Source organism: Camelus ferus, chromosome 6 (assembly GCF_009834535.1).
Source record: "Camelus ferus isolate YT-003-E chromosome 6, BCGSAC_Cfer_1.0, whole genome shotgun sequence".
NCBI classification, from domain to species: Eukaryota; Metazoa; Chordata; class Mammalia; order Artiodactyla; family Camelidae; genus Camelus; species Camelus ferus.
Window position 1 is genome coordinate 93,478,922 of NC_045701.1, and position 14,041 is coordinate 93,492,962.

The 14,041-nt window shown below is 65.5% G+C and overlaps 1 protein-coding gene across 4 annotated transcripts; it reads right to left on the bottom strand.

The window, feature by feature from the left end:
• Positions 1 to 575: 575 nt before the first annotated feature.
• On the bottom strand, positions 576 to 13,142 carry NUDT14 (nudix hydrolase 14). 4 transcript variants are annotated; one of them, XM_032482845.1, is made up of 5 exons: positions 12,820 to 13,142; positions 9,581 to 9,624; positions 8,906 to 8,970; positions 8,466 to 8,703; positions 576 to 872 (listed from the first exon to the last, which is right to left on the bottom strand). In XM_032482845.1, exons 1-5 carry the CDS (start codon positions 12,898 to 12,900, stop codon positions 854 to 856), a joined length of 447 nt encoding a protein of 148 aa, XP_032338736.1. In that variant the 5' UTR covers positions 12,901 to 13,142; the 3' UTR covers positions 576 to 853. The 4 variants fall into 4 exon arrangements, with proteins under 4 accessions (XP_032338736.1, XP_032338735.1, XP_032338737.1 ...); XM_032482844.1 differs by lacking the exon at positions 576 to 872 and adding an exon at positions 5,039 to 5,352 and having other exon boundaries at positions 12,820 to 13,101; XM_032482846.1 differs by lacking the exon at positions 576 to 872 and adding an exon at positions 5,451 to 5,707.
• Between the last annotated feature and the right edge of the window lie 899 nt (positions 13,143 to 14,041).

A 14,041-nucleotide genomic window follows, 5' to 3' on the forward strand; every position in this document is an offset into this window, starting at 1 on the left:
GCGCGCGGGGGCGGCGGGCGCGCAGGGGCGGCGGCGCTCGGCCTCGCAGGCAGCCGCCCTCCGGCCCGACCCGGCTCCTTCCCGGCGGCGGCGGCGGCGGCGGCGGCGGCAGCGGCGGCGGCGGTGGCTGGTCCCGGCCTTGGCTCTGCGCGCCCGCGCTCCCGGCGCCCGCAGCCAACAAGTTCGGGACTAGACTGACAGCTCGCTCGCCCATTCGTCACCCGCTCACCTGCATATGCATGAGGGGGCGGGGCCCCGCCGCGGGGTGGGGCTGGGGGGGCCGGGGGCGCCGGGGATTTAAAGGCGGCGGAGGGCGCCTCCTGCCAGCGCCCCGGCCCGGCGCGCGCTTCACGGGGTTACTGAGTGGCGGGGCCGCAGGGGCTCCGCTAACGCCTCCGAGGAGCCAGGAGAGCGGGGCCTGGCGCTGCAAAGCGGCCTCCCCTCGCCCGAGCCCCGCCGGGTGTCAGGAGCCAGGGGGTGGGGCGCCCCCTGAGGTCACCGCCGTGGTCCCCTCCCATTAGTGCGCCGCCGCCGCCGCGCTCCTTACGATCCCAGAGGCTATGCGGTCTCTCGCACGAATCAAGGCTCGTCCCTGTACGGGTCGGGCGCGGCCTGGGACCCGAGCCCGCCCAGCCTTACTGCGCTCCCATTTCCCCCGGGAATGACCCCCTTCGCGCTGTTCCTACCGCCTCCACTCCGGCCGCAGAGGGCGCTGCTCCCCTCCGAAGCCCCTGCCCTCACCGCCTCAAGACCCGTGGGTCGCGAAGCCAGGGAACAAATGCTCTTCCGCGCAGGCTGTGTGCCCAGCTCTGCGCTGGTGCGGAGATCGCCAGGCCATACTTTCCAGGAACGTCTAGGACGAGGGTCGGGGCCTGGGCGGGGGCAAGGCTGGGGATGTGAATAAAGAACGGTGGTGTACGCCCATAAAGACAAAGTGAGGGCCACCCAAGAGGCTCCTGCCGCTGTCCTGGTCCCCATCCCTACCCGTGTCCCACCCTCTGTCATCACCTTGTTGCCCTCTGCTGGACTGACCACTTCGCCTCGCCACCAAGGAGTCAATAATACCAAGGCTCCTTGTCTCCAAACATCACCTCCCCTGCGCCAATCAGGATTCCTTCCAAGGCTGGGGTCACCTTGGCAGTGAGAGATTCAGATATGGTCCAAAGGGGTCTTCCAGCCCAACCCCCACAGCAACTGGCTGTCTTCATTCCCCCCTCCCCGGGCTCCAGAGGCAAATCTGCCTGCGGCCCTGGACTGGATATGGGGAGTACAGTCCCCAGCCCCCAGTTAGTCACTGCTAGAATTGGGTTGGGGGTGGTGTGTGGATGGAAGACTTCCTGGAAGAAGAGAGCTTTGAAGAAGGCCAGGTTCAGGGGCTGGGGGCATGGCAGAAGGAACTCAGGAGCACAGGCAGTGCCCTTTCTCTCAGATGTGTACATTCAGCAGCCTGGGGGCCCAATGTCCTGGCTTCACTGCTCCACCCCAGGGTCCAGGCCTCAGGAGCAATTGCGGGACCCTAAAGGGATGGGCCTGGCTCTGCCTACTCCAAGCGCCTATCCCTACCTGAGCCCCTCCCTAGGCTGGGAGAGGGGCAGGACACAAGCCAGGCACCACCACACAGTGACCCCACCACCACCAAATAAGGAAACACGAGCTGTGTTCAGAGCCTCCCAGTTGCATTCTTTCTGTGGGTGGGCAGCAGGTACTGCCTGTGGAGGCAGGGGGCTTCACTGAGGGTAGGCCTCCTCCTCTTTGCTCCGGCCCAGGGAGTACAGGAGGCCCCAAGAAGGAAGAGGAGTCCCCCGCACCGTTCCAGGGGTCCAGGGCTCCATCCCTACCCATGCCCACTGCTCCACTATCCAAGGAGGCCCTGGGCACCTCTCCCACACTCAGTCAAGCGGTAAGCAAGGCAGACACACCCTCAGGGGTTCCCGGTCCAGAGTGGGCAGGGAACCTAGACAAGTAAGGCAGAATGACAAACTATAAGAGTGAGTGAGGCATGCGGGGGCAAACCCGGGAGGAGGCCTGCTAAGACCCAGGGGGCAGGCCAGAGTCAGCCAGGTGGTGAGCTGGGAACAGCACATGCAAAGGCCCTGGGGCTGAGGGAGCCTGACCCCAGCGAGGGCCTGTGGGAAGGACAGGTGGCCAAGGCAGAGAGGGTGAGGGGCTTAGGTGAGGCTGGAGGTGGTGGCCAGCGCTGCTGCACTGGGCCTGCCTGACTAAAGTCTTCCTACTAAGACTGCCGGGAAGTTACAGAAAGCAGCTGAGCTGGGTTGGGCTGCGTGTTGGTGACTTCCATTGTCACAAAGATCACTGGCTGCAGGGGGAGGGGCAGCAGGGGAGAGGTCGGGACAGGGTGGCCATAGGCAGCCACCGCCATCATATGAATGAGAGGGGCCGGTGGCCGGGCCAGGGCCTGGCCATGGTGAAGGCTGAGGAGGGGGGAATTCCAGCACAAGTAAGAGGCAGCTTCCGGTTAACAGGCCCCCATGTGCCCCTCCCTTGTCCACCCCCGAGGCTTCCTGCTCGTGGCCAGCTGTGGGAGGGAAGGACGGCCTGGACTAGCTCGCAGGCGGCGTGGCAGACGCTGGGCTTGCTGTGCCGCCGGCTCTAGAAGCTACTGCATTTCAGCCAAGGCTCTTTCCCTGCTCAGAGCTGTCTCGGCATGGAGGCACCAGGGAGAGACTGTCACCCCACCTCAAGATCCCAGCTCAACCTGCTGGAGGATGCAGCCTGGGGCCCTTCCCGCTAGGCAGCCCTGCGCTTGGCCCCTTCTGCCTCCAATCAAGCCCTTCGGGGAGGAGGACAGGCTCCCTGCATCCCCACCTGGGTGCCGCCCTGCAGTGCACAGGTTCCCCCTCCTGTTCATGGTCCCCTTACCCCTCCCACCTCTTAGGAGCCACAGCTGGGACCGAATGGACCCAGAAGAGGGTCAAGTCAGGAAGCTGGCCGCTTGAGGGAAGGGGCAGGAGCTGGGGCTGCTGGGAGAGGGGGGTCCTCCCTCCTGGGGTCCCCTCCTGCAGAGATTTCTGTAGCCCTTGGGCCAGAGGGCTGGAGATACGGTGGCAGCCAGGGCCCTTGCCTCCGCCCTTGCTGGACCAGGCTGCCTCTTCCAGAAGGACCATCATCATTGTTCTGGGGCCCACTGGGCCACACTGCCCCTCAGTCTCCCGGCTTCGCCCGCCCCCAGCCTGAGGGCTCCCTCTCCCAGCCCCCCAGCAGCGGGGGCTCTCCCGGCACGCTCTGGGGCAGGTGCTGAACTCAGGCTGGACAAGGCACAGGCAAGGTGGGGCTGCTTAGCCCCGCCAGGGGCTTCGGGACCAGGCTGGGGTGCAGGCGGCCCGGTGTTTGGACAGAGCCAGCTGGGCTCAGGAGTGAGCTGCGCTTCCGCCCGTGTGCTGCGGTGCTAAATATAGTGGCTAGGGAGGGGAGTTTCCGGTTACAGCCCCCCCTCCAATGCCGGGAAATTGATGCCAGTTCCATTAGGCCTAGTGGTGGTGCCTGCTGACCTGCCCATCAGGCTGCAGAGCCGAGTGAGGGGCTGGACTGCACCCAAGTCCAAGGGCTCTGTCCCCTGCCTCCTGCCCTGCCTTGCTCCCCAGAGCAGACCCCAGCCCCACGCAGTACCCACCAGAGGCCCCTCTGAGGCAGCAGGCAGTGCCTGCAGGCCAGCCTAGGAGGCCAGGGGAGCTCAGGAGGTGGGCTTCAGGCAGGCTGCAAGAGGGAGGCGGGGGGGCAGCTCTAGGCAGGGCAGAGCTCCTGTCCTAGGAATTCTCCAGATGGCCCAGGGCACAGGGCAGCCCACTAGGCCTCCTCTGGACAGGCCGCAGCTGGGTTGCTCAGGACCCCACAGCAGCCCGCCAGCCCTGCAGCCCTTGGACACACCCCACACACAGCAGTCACTCACCTGGCTGGGCTCCCAGGAGGCCCTACCTGGGTGGCCGCACCTGGGTCACAGCCGGCATTTGCATACAGGTGGTGCTGCTCAAATGGGCCCCCTGGGCACAGCTGCCTTGGGCAGCCTCAAAGGCCAGGCTCAGGGGCTGTGGGCACCATGCCCCTCCCCACTGGGCTCAGCCACAAGCATTCCTTGGCCAGCAGGAAGGAAAGCAAACACCTGCCTGCCTGGGGTGGGGCAAGGGGACCTCAGTTCTGGTGAGGTGTCCCCACCTGCTCTCAGGGCAGCATCTCCTGGACACCTTGCCCTCCCCAGGAACAGTGGGTCATGACCCAGGCTGCCCCCATCTCATCCCTGAGGGCATCATCACCCAAGGGGCTGACTGGAGGATTTGGAGGGCTCTGGGAAGGGGCCAGGCCAGGTCACCACCCTCAAAAAGCATCAGGCCGGCCTACCCTCTAGGAAGCCTCCCTGGCCCTCAGGCTAGGGCCCCATCCCTAATGGATGGCCCAGCAGCACCCACAAGTGCCCACAGCCATGGTGACCAGCACATACTCCTCACAGTGGGCTCCAGCCCACCTGCTGGGTGGAGAGATCTTACTGGGTGCCTGGCTGAGTCGGCACCCAGCCCTCCTGTGACCCCAAATGCTCAAGGGTCATGGAGGGCAGCTCACGCAGTCCCTGACCCCCATGACAGGACAGTGTGCAGGGCTACACCGCATGAAGGCCAGTGGGTGGAGTGACACCTCAACACCAACACTCGGGGGCACAGGGGCTACTGAGGGGCGCTGGCCCAGCCCTGGTCAGGGTGGGGACCCCTCCTCTGCCCAGAAGCGGGGAGCACACACCCTGTGGTGCGGTCTGCACCTGCTCCTGACACGGCTAGCTCAGCCGCCACTACCGTGGCCATAGCTCTGTCCGTGGCTCAGTGCCTAATGGGCCCTGAGCACTGGGCCTGAGCGAGTCCCAGTCCCCAACCTCTCCTGCCCCCAGAGGCGACACTCTGCCAGCCGCAATAGCTCCCTGCATGGCCCGCAGCCCAGGTTTCTGCTCCGGTGGAGCTGGGGGTTCTCACGGAGACCCTACCATCCCCGCCTCCCAGCCTGCCCTGGCCACCACGCGAGGTCAGAGAACACAGGCTAGAGCTACACCAGCCTTTATTGGGTCAGCAGGGCAGGTGGCCAGACCAGCCCCATGCACACCCCTTAGAGGCTCACTGGGGACCCAGGCCAGGGGCCACGCAGCTAAGAAACCACGAGATACCAAAGATGACACCAAGGGTCTTGGGAACATCTGGGCTGTCCGCAAAGGCCCGGGCGCCGTCCAGGGGCAGGTGCACAACCTCAATGAGCTCACCCTCCTCGGCCAGGCCCCCGCCCGGGCCACCCTGCTGGGCATCTGTCACCTCTGCATAGAACATGGTCTGGCTGGAGCCGGTCAGTCCCACGCCAGACCTACAGAAGGAGACAGCATCAGCTGAAGGCGTCCACACAGGCCCTGCCGGCCACCCCTGCCCCTCCCACAGTCCTCCCCATCCCACCCCTTCAGGACACACCCCCACTGCCCTCTCTGACCCCCACCCCAGTGTACCCACTCCAGGTAATCCCCTCCCCTGGAGTGTGGGGGAAACCTGGTAATGTGTTGGATATGACTTCCCAACATGCTTAGGTTCCCAACATGATCAGGAGAGGTCAGGTGATGAAGGTGGGAAATCCCGCAGATGTAGTTAAGGGCCCTAATCAGGTGACTTCAAGTTCGTCAAAAGGGAGATGATCCTGGATGGGCCTGACCTAATCAGGTGAGCTCTTCCTTGAAGGTTTGGAGGTCAGAAATGGAAAAAATCAGACAGAGACAGACGCTATCCTGCTATCCTGAAGATAAAGCAGCCACCGTGCAGTGGAAGGGCCACGTGGCCAGGGCCTGGGGCGGCCTCTGGGAGCTGACCATGGTCCCTGGCTAACAGCCAGCCAGGAAATGGGGCCCTCAGTCACACAGCCACGAGGAGCTGGATTCTGCCACAACTGCATGAGCTAGGAGGGTGGCCCTGAGCCCCAGGCTAGACCTCAGGCCCAGCCGATGCCTGACCGCAGCGCAGTGAGACGCTGAGCGGTGGGGGTACCCAGGGCCCCAGCCAGTGGACTGCCACCCCGCACCCACCGTGAGGCTGTAGACACAGGCTGCTGAAGGCCGTGACATCTCTGACAGGCTAGTCTGCAGCACAGACGCTCGCTCAGGCCCTGCCCCTTGGCTCGCTCTGGGACCTCAGCCAGGGCCTCTCCCCACAGTGGGCCCGGACTTAGACCCAGGGCTCCAGACCGACAGGAAGCCCACGTGGCCTGGGCCTGTGAGAGCTCCCCCCACTGACACCTGCAGGACACCACTACCAGGCTGGGCGAGGGGCTGGGGCTCATGGAGGTGGGGGACAGGATTGGAGTGAGGCCCTCAGGACGAGGCCTATGGTTCTTAGGCTGGACAAGGGTATAAAGGAGTCCCCTCCCTCAGTGGGTGGTGGCCAGGAGGGGGCTGCTGGCCACCAGGAGGGGACAGACACCAGGCAGAGGGCAGTGGCCCAGACTGGCACCAGTGGACGGCAAGAGTGGGCAGCCGTGGCAACTGTCGCCGTGAGAGCAGGGTGATGGAGGGGCCAGTATGGATCCCAGACCAGGACGGGAAAGGAACCAGGGGGTGTCTGGAGGGATGTCTAGGGGTAAGTGAGACCCCGGGTCCCCAGGAGTTTGGCTGAGGCCAGCCAAAGCCTGCTGGGTGGGAGTCCCCCATGGAGATGTGCCCAGCACACAGGCGAGGCGCAGAACCAAAGGGGCTTCCATCCCCCTCCCCCCAAGCCCTCCACCCGCAGGCGGGGGCCCCCCACACAAACTGACCTCACCCAGCTGCTTCCTCTGCCCTCCAGCCCCTTAATCTCCCTCGGACCCTTCCTGATGGCCCATTTCCGCCGGCGGCCACAGCCTGCGCCTTTGATGGAAGCGGCTAGTCTGTGGGGTTTCCAGGCCTAGTTTCCGCCGGCTTGTGAAGGAGGCAGGCGCTGAGAAGAATATGCCCAGCCAGGCCTCTCCCTCTTCATTCAGACACGTTCTTTGTGAGGTGATCTCAAACCAGCACCCGGGCCTTGTCACCTAGGACTGGCAGATGAATGGCCTGGCTCACCTCGGAGACCACTGAAGGAAGAGATGGGCCCTCCTACAGGGCAGCGCGAGCAGCGCTGCTGGTCCAGCCCGCAGTCAGGATCCCGGGGAGAGTCAGGCTTCCTGACCTCCACTCCAGCTTCCCCACAGCGCCCTCACCTCTAAAACGCAGTCTGAGCCGCTGTTCCCTGTCTAGAACCTTCCTTGGCTCCCCAGTGCCCTCAGGATCAGGCTGTAGCCCCGAGGCCCTGCTTGTGGAACCACTGCAGCCGGGCCTGCTCGTCCCGTCACCCCCGAGTCTTTGGCAGGCAGCCCTTCTGCCAGGACTCTGCCCAGACTCACCTCCTCGGGGGGACCCAACCCTCCACCTGCCTTTCTCCTTGCCTGCCCTCCTCCTTGCCTGCCCACTAGCTCACCCCGTACCCCAGGTCAAACCCCATGGATTCTTCCTGCCCCCTGCACCTCAAGCCAAAAGGCTCAGGGGCCAAGCGGCCACTAGCTGGCCACACAAAGGACGCCTGCAGATAACTGAGGGCCCTCGCATCACGATGTCTGGCCCTTTGGTGTGGAAATGCCACATGTGATATGGAGGCCCCAAACCCTGGCCCACCTCCTTCCCAGGACTGAAACCCACCCCGAGGCTGAGGACACCTGGAAAAGGCCTGGGCATTGCTGAGGCAGGGAGCCCCAGGCCCAGCACCGAGTGGCCCCTGTGCTGGACCGAGAGGAGGCAGACTCTCCAAGGCCCCCTCTCTCTCTCTGGAGAAGGCGGCCAGGAGCTGGTGCTCAGTGTTGGGGGGACACTGTGAGACCCTGCAAGACCCTGGTCCTGCTGGATTTCACTGGGGTTGGGGACCCACTGCAGCATCCCAAGGGCAAGGGGGGCTTCACCCCAACACCCCGTCCTGGGAAGACGACCCCAGCTGCGAGCCTCATGGGGAGAGTGAGTGGCAGTTGGGCACCTGGGCTTGGTGGGGGCAGGCCCTGAAGTCCAGGCTTCAGGCCACACTCATCCCCCATCCCTGGGAGTGCCGGAGCCCCCAACCCCAACCTAGGTCTCAGCCTTCCCCTCGTCCCTGAGCCACCTTTAGAGCAGATCTGTGACTCACCCCACCCCCAGCGCCCGGTGCTTAATCCCACAGGAAGCAGAGGCATCTGTTAGCAGCAGCTGCCACCAGGACCCAGCCCCGCGCAGCTAGGTGGGGGCACAGGGCCGGGCGTGCTGCAAAAGTGCCCCAAGAGCCCCAGGTTCCGGCCTGCATCACAATCTGAAGTGCATCCAACCCTCTCCCAGCCCCACACTGAACAACAAGGAGGAATCACCCTGCTTGCACATCCCTGGGGATGGGGTGCTCACTCCCTCCCAGGAAGCCTGCCCCATCACCCTGGGCTGCACAGACGGCAGGATGCCCAGCCCCACTCACTTGTACGTAGCAACCCGGCGCAGGTCAGAGGGGGTCAGCTGGTAGCCGCACTCCTCCCAAGCTTCCTTGCAGGCCACTTCCTCCAGCGAGAGCCCAGGTTGGTCCACGAGGCCGGCACACAGCTCGTACGTCACCCCTGCCGAGCCAGGCAGTGCCACCTGCAGCTCCTGGGGCCCGTCCTGGTCCACGGCAGCCAGGGACCCCGGGAAGAGGCGCTCCACCTCACCGGCATACACAGCTGGTTGCGGGGAGGGCAGACCATGGTCACACCTGTGTGGTGGCCACCTCTAGGTGACCCACTCTGGGCCAGACCCCCTGGCCGGGCCTCAGTTTCCTCTAGAGCTCTCTCCCTGCATCTGCATTCTGACCCGAGGACCACAGGGGCCTGAAGGTGACCCTGCAGGTGTCCCTTCCCCCACACCTCACTCTGGCCGCCTCACCTGGTCGGAACTGTTTCACCAACACCAGGCTCCTCCGAGAAGAGTTGAACATGAGAATGGTCACACTGCGAAGTGAGGGCTGAGCTCAGCACAGAAGCAACCCGTCACCTCACCTCCCTGGGGGCCCCGGCTGCTGGCCTCCTGGGCCCGGCCCGCCTAGCCCACTTCCTCTCCTCAACAGCCCAGGAATGCTGGGTCCCTTGCTCAGATGGGGAGACTGAGGCCCCAGTGAGGTCAGAGGGCATAAGGGTTACACAGTCAGACTAGGACCCAGGCCGACTGTACTCCAGCTGGTAGGATGGGGGTGGGAAGGGTGGAGGACATGTCGGGCAGCCGGGCAGGCCGGGGGTGGCAGCAGCTGAGGATGGGTGACTGATGGGACATGTGGCTCTTGTTGGCCAGAGGCTGCCAGCTACACTCCTGAATCCACATTGCCATCTGGCCACACTCTCGATGCTCGGGGTCACAGGCACCTGGATGGCCTAAGGTCCAAGAGGGCCTGCCCACCACCACGGTCCAGGAGGCCTGGGCTGGGACCTAGCTCAGTCTCCAGGCCTTGGGCAGACCCCTTGGTGAAAGGACAGGGAGTGGGGACACTCAGAATGCAGGTGCAAGGTGGGGCTCTGTGCCCCTGGGCCCCAGTCTCCCCGGGGGCCAGCCAGGCTGGGCCCTCACCTGTCGTGGGTCTTCATGAAGTCCCATGACTTCTGGGTGCCATTCTGAAAGAGGCAGGGCAGTGGTCAGGGTGGGCTGAAGGGCCGCCAGCGCGGGCGGAGGTGCCCCAGGGAGCTGAGAATGCCACTCAGCTCTGCCGCGCCGGCTCCTCCCGGGGAGACCCAGTCAGGGCCTGGGGCCGTCGGGAGCCAGGAGCTGCAGCAGGTGAGAGCCGGGTGGGGGGGACTGCCCAGGCTGGCCAGGGAGATCAAGGACAGCCTGATGCTCTCAAGAGGGAGGCAGAAAACCAGGGCAAAGGGTGGAAAGGTGTCCCAGGCACAGCACTGAGCCACCACCCAGCACAGGGTGAGCACCGGGAGCTGCAAAGAAATGTACACCGTCACCAAGTGTGGGAAGGACCCTGGGGGTACGGGGGTGGGGTGGGCATGACTCATCCTCACAGTCAGGGCAGGGGGTCCCAAGCGAGTAAAGCAAACATCAGGTTTTCAGAGCTGAAGCTCCCCTGGGCCACTGGACAAAGGGAGAGGGGAGGGCAGGAGGGGCGGGCAGGCCTCCCCAGAGGGCACCAGCTCCAGGAGCAGCTGGAGAAGGGCGCGCCTGAGCCGGGGAGACCACACCGCGGGACCCGGTGACTCAGTGATGCCAACTGGGCAGTGGGGCAACCCCTCCCCCAGCCCACTTTCCGTCTTGGGCTGTCTCTGCTGCGTCCTGTGGTCCTGCTGTTGGGTCACTTCCCCTGACATCCTGCTCCTCCACGCTGGGCGCCCTGTCGCCTTGGGCTCCCAGGGCTTCAAGCAGCATTCACTGGATGAAAGGCAGCGTGGGGCAGAGGCCTGGGCGGGGACTGCTGGGGCAGCCAGACTGACACTAAGGACGTTCCAGCAGGCAGTGGGTAGGAGGGGTCAGAATCCTGCCAGCGGGACACCACTGTTGGAGGCGGGCTCCCACCCTCCGGGCTACTCCGCCTGGCCCCGACCCCTCCCCAAGGGGTCTCTGAAGATGAGGCTGGCCGCACGGCCCTGGAGCCCTGCCCTCTGACTGGCCATCGCCAGCATGCTCAGCCTACCTGCCCCTCAGCCCCTGGGTCAGCCCTGCGGCCCTGGCGAGCTCCTGGCCCACACGTGGGGCCCTGTTCAAGCCATGAAATGGGCGTGGACCTGAGAACCTGAGACACAGAGTGCAGCCAGGGCTGCAGAAAAGGGAGGACACTAAGGCACAGACTTTGTGAGGACTTCCTAGAAGAGGTGACACTGCTCCGGGCCCCACAGAAGAGAAGAAAAGGCATTCCAGGCAATGGGACCTGACACGCAGAGGCCCACATGTTAGTCTGAGGGAAGCTGGGAAAATTGGTCTGAGCCTGGCCGGGAGGCAGAGGCATCCTGGATGGCCAGCAGCCTCGGTTTCCAAGGCGGAGGGGGAGCCAACGTCCTGTGGTGGGCAGGCCAGGCTGCCTGGGAGGCTGTTGTGAAGCGCCACCTGCGAGAGGCAGGCCTGGGCCTGCCTGCAACCCGGACACCCCAGGGCCAGCCACCCACCCGGACAGGCTCCAGGGAAGCCTGACCCCTCAGTATGTCACGTGCCTGCTGTGTCCCCATCTCCCTCAAGGTGCATGTCTCCCTGTGTGGGTTTCAGAGACCCTCTCAGCTCACAATCAAAACATCTGTCAGACCTTTAGCTCCAGCCAAGGCGGGGCACAAGGGAAGGTCCAGAGAGGCCCACTGAGGCCCAGACAGCCCCTCCAAAAGGACCCCCGCCCAGCTGGTCAGGCCCCAGGCCTGGCTTATCCTCCGGGCCCTGGGAGGAAGGAACAGGACTGCAGTGCAAAACAGACCCAAGACCCCAGACCTCAGAGCCAAAGGGGCATCCTGCCTCCTGTCGGTCTGTCTGTCCATCCACCTTATCTCCCCTGGCCACAGGTTGCTAACGGCCCAAAGCGGCAGATGGCCCTTGGTGGTATGCACTGCCCTGCCCAGTGACCCACAGCCCCGAAGGATTGCTGGCCTGCCCTCCAGCCCGTGCCCACCATAGCCCGCCGCCTGCAGGAGCACAGCTTTGGGTGCCAGGACCCATCCGCACCTCACAGGGAGTGGGGGAGAGTGCCGCGGCCGAGGGCCAGAGCAGCCACACACCTGGACCGCTGGGTGCCCACCTGCTGCCCCAGAGGCCCAGTGCCTGGAGGATATGCAACCAATGCGGGCATCCCCGCCCCAGGCCAGCACCAGGGCAAGGGCAGCAACCTCCACGTCCCTACACTCTGTCCCTCAGCTGACCCTGGCTTCTGCCCTAGGCCAGCGCTGCCAACTTGGGTCCACGCCGGGGACAGGAATTCCCTGTCCCTGGAGCCAACAGGGAAACAGCAACAAGGAGAGTGGGGGTTCAGCCTCCCTCAGACTGGAGGCCAAGAGGGCTCCATGCGTTGGCGAGAGGAAGGGGGCTAGGGAGGAAGGGGGCTAGGGAGGAAGGGGAGACGGGATGCCACAGCCCAGGGGAACCAAAGTCCTGGACCACCTGTACTGACTGCGGGGGCATGGAGGGGCGCATCAGGCATGGGGGGAGCAGTCTCCTCCTGGATGGCTCGGAGGAACTCCAGCAGGACACCACGCGTGGGGGCAGGTGGAGCCGCTAGTAGAAGGTCTGGGCCCGAAGTGGAAGAGCCGCTTCTTCACCAACAACTGTTCCCTGTTAGCCTGCTATATGCACGCACCTCCCAGCGACGGGCAGGAGGAGGTGACGCCCTGGGAGCCAGCCTGCCAGTAGGAGGTACCCTCGGGAGGAAGCCCACCTAGAGAGGCTCTGCAGGGCTCAGCGGCTCTCTCTCCGGCCTCCTCCCTCCACTCTCCTTCTTCCGCTGCCCAGAATGGAGACCACCACCTCCAGGAAGTTTTCCCTGATCTCGGGGCCGCCCAATTCGTCCCATCGCTAAAAGCGCCGAGGTCCAGCAAAACCTCCTTGGGGGAATGAGCGGTCTCCCCTCTCCCGGAGAGGTCCCTTCCCGGACCCTCCCCGACTCGGGCGCTCCACAGGTTTTCCAACCTGGCCCCACCCGCAGAGCGCTCAGAGGGGAGGCGGGGCCCCGCGGGGCGGCGGGACCACAAGGCCATGGGCGGGGCGATGGGCGGGTGGGCGGGTCTCCGGAGTCCGGGACGAGGCTCCGGGGCCCGGGCCGGGGGCGGGGCTCCCGAGCTGGGTGAAGGCCGCGGAAGGCGCGGAAGGCGCGGCAGGCGGGCGGGCGGGCTCACCTGGCGGTAGTGCAGCGTGAGCGGCTGCAGGTAGGGCGAGGCTGCGCAGCGGCCCACGGCCGCCCCCTCGATGTGCTCCATGGCGGCGCGCGGGGCAGCCGGGCCCGGGGCGGACGCGGGCAGGGTCCGCGCGGGACTAGAGCGGGCGGGCGCGTGACCGGGCTCTGGGCATGCCCAGTGCGCGCGGGGCGGGACGGGGCGGGCGCCTCGGCGGGAACCAGCGGGCCCGGTGCGCAGGTAGCACCTGCCTGGGTCGGCTTGCAGGTGGGGCGCTGGTGGCTGCGGGGCGCTCCCGGAGCCGCGCAGGGTGTGAGCAGGGCGGGGGCTCGCCAAATGGACCCCGCGGCAGGGTGGGGGCCAGCCGAGTGTGCGGCCAGGCTGGGCGGGCACGACTGGAGGGGACGGTCCTGAGAGGTGATCGCTGGAACTTGGTTGGGAGAGAGATCGCTGCGCGCTGCAGCTTGCGGGGTGGGGGTGGGGGAGCGTGGGGATGAGCCGAGAGGATGCCTCCCCCAGCGCGGTTGAGCACTTTCCGAGATTGGTCATTAAGGGGTGGGGACACTCATCGAGGGAAAGGGCGACTAAGCCCTGAAGAGAGAAGCTGGCGGTCATAGCTGCCTAGTGGAGCCAGAGAGAAGAGGAGAGAAGAGGTGGACTTGAGGCTGCGCCCACGGTCACTGCGTGGGCATTGAGGGGGGTGGCTGGGGAGAGTCTACACTCCTCTAGGGAGCCCCGGGTGAGAGGAGAGCGAGCATGGAAAGAAGGCCTGGCCGGAGGAGCCTGAGTGGGATGGGGGCTGGGGGAGGGGCCAGGGCCTAGGCAGAGCCAGGCCCTCCCCTCCCGGTTCCTGGGGGCTGGGAGGAGCTGGCTCCAGCTGGACTGTCCACCTGCCCCACCGGGAGGAGCTGCCTCTCCCCATCTCTGGGGCTGTCCCTCCTCCACCTCAGGAGCCAGCTGCTGTTCCCGCCCACGAGAAGTCCCGCCCCACACTTTCTTGGGTGTGGATCCCAAGACCCCCTCCAGATGCGGCGGCCACCGCCGCCCGTGGGTAGGCGCACATGCTGGGGTCGGGCGGCTGGGCCCTGACCTGGCCTGCTCCCTGGACTGTGGCCCCAGGGAGGGTAGCCCAGGTGGGGCTGGCCATGTGGCCTTAAAATTAACTCCGTGTCCCCATTGTCTACTGCTGTGTGACAGAGCACCCTGAGATTTCATGGCTGAAAGC

Bases quoted from the DNA above. Each gene is read 5' to 3' on its own strand.
- NUDT14 (XM_032482844.1), bottom strand. From the start codon at position 12,900: ATGGAGCACATCGAGGGGGCGGCCGTGGGCCGCTGCGCAGCCTCGCCC. The intron at 8,704-8,905 runs GTGAGGCGGCCA...CCCCGCAACCAG, and splicing joins GGTGAAACAGTTCCGACCAG to CTGTGTATGCCGGTGAGGTG. The intron at 5,353-8,465 runs GTGAGTGGGGCT...CTCCTTCTGTAG, and splicing joins CGCCGGGTTGCTACGTACAA to GTCTGGCGTGGGACTGACCG.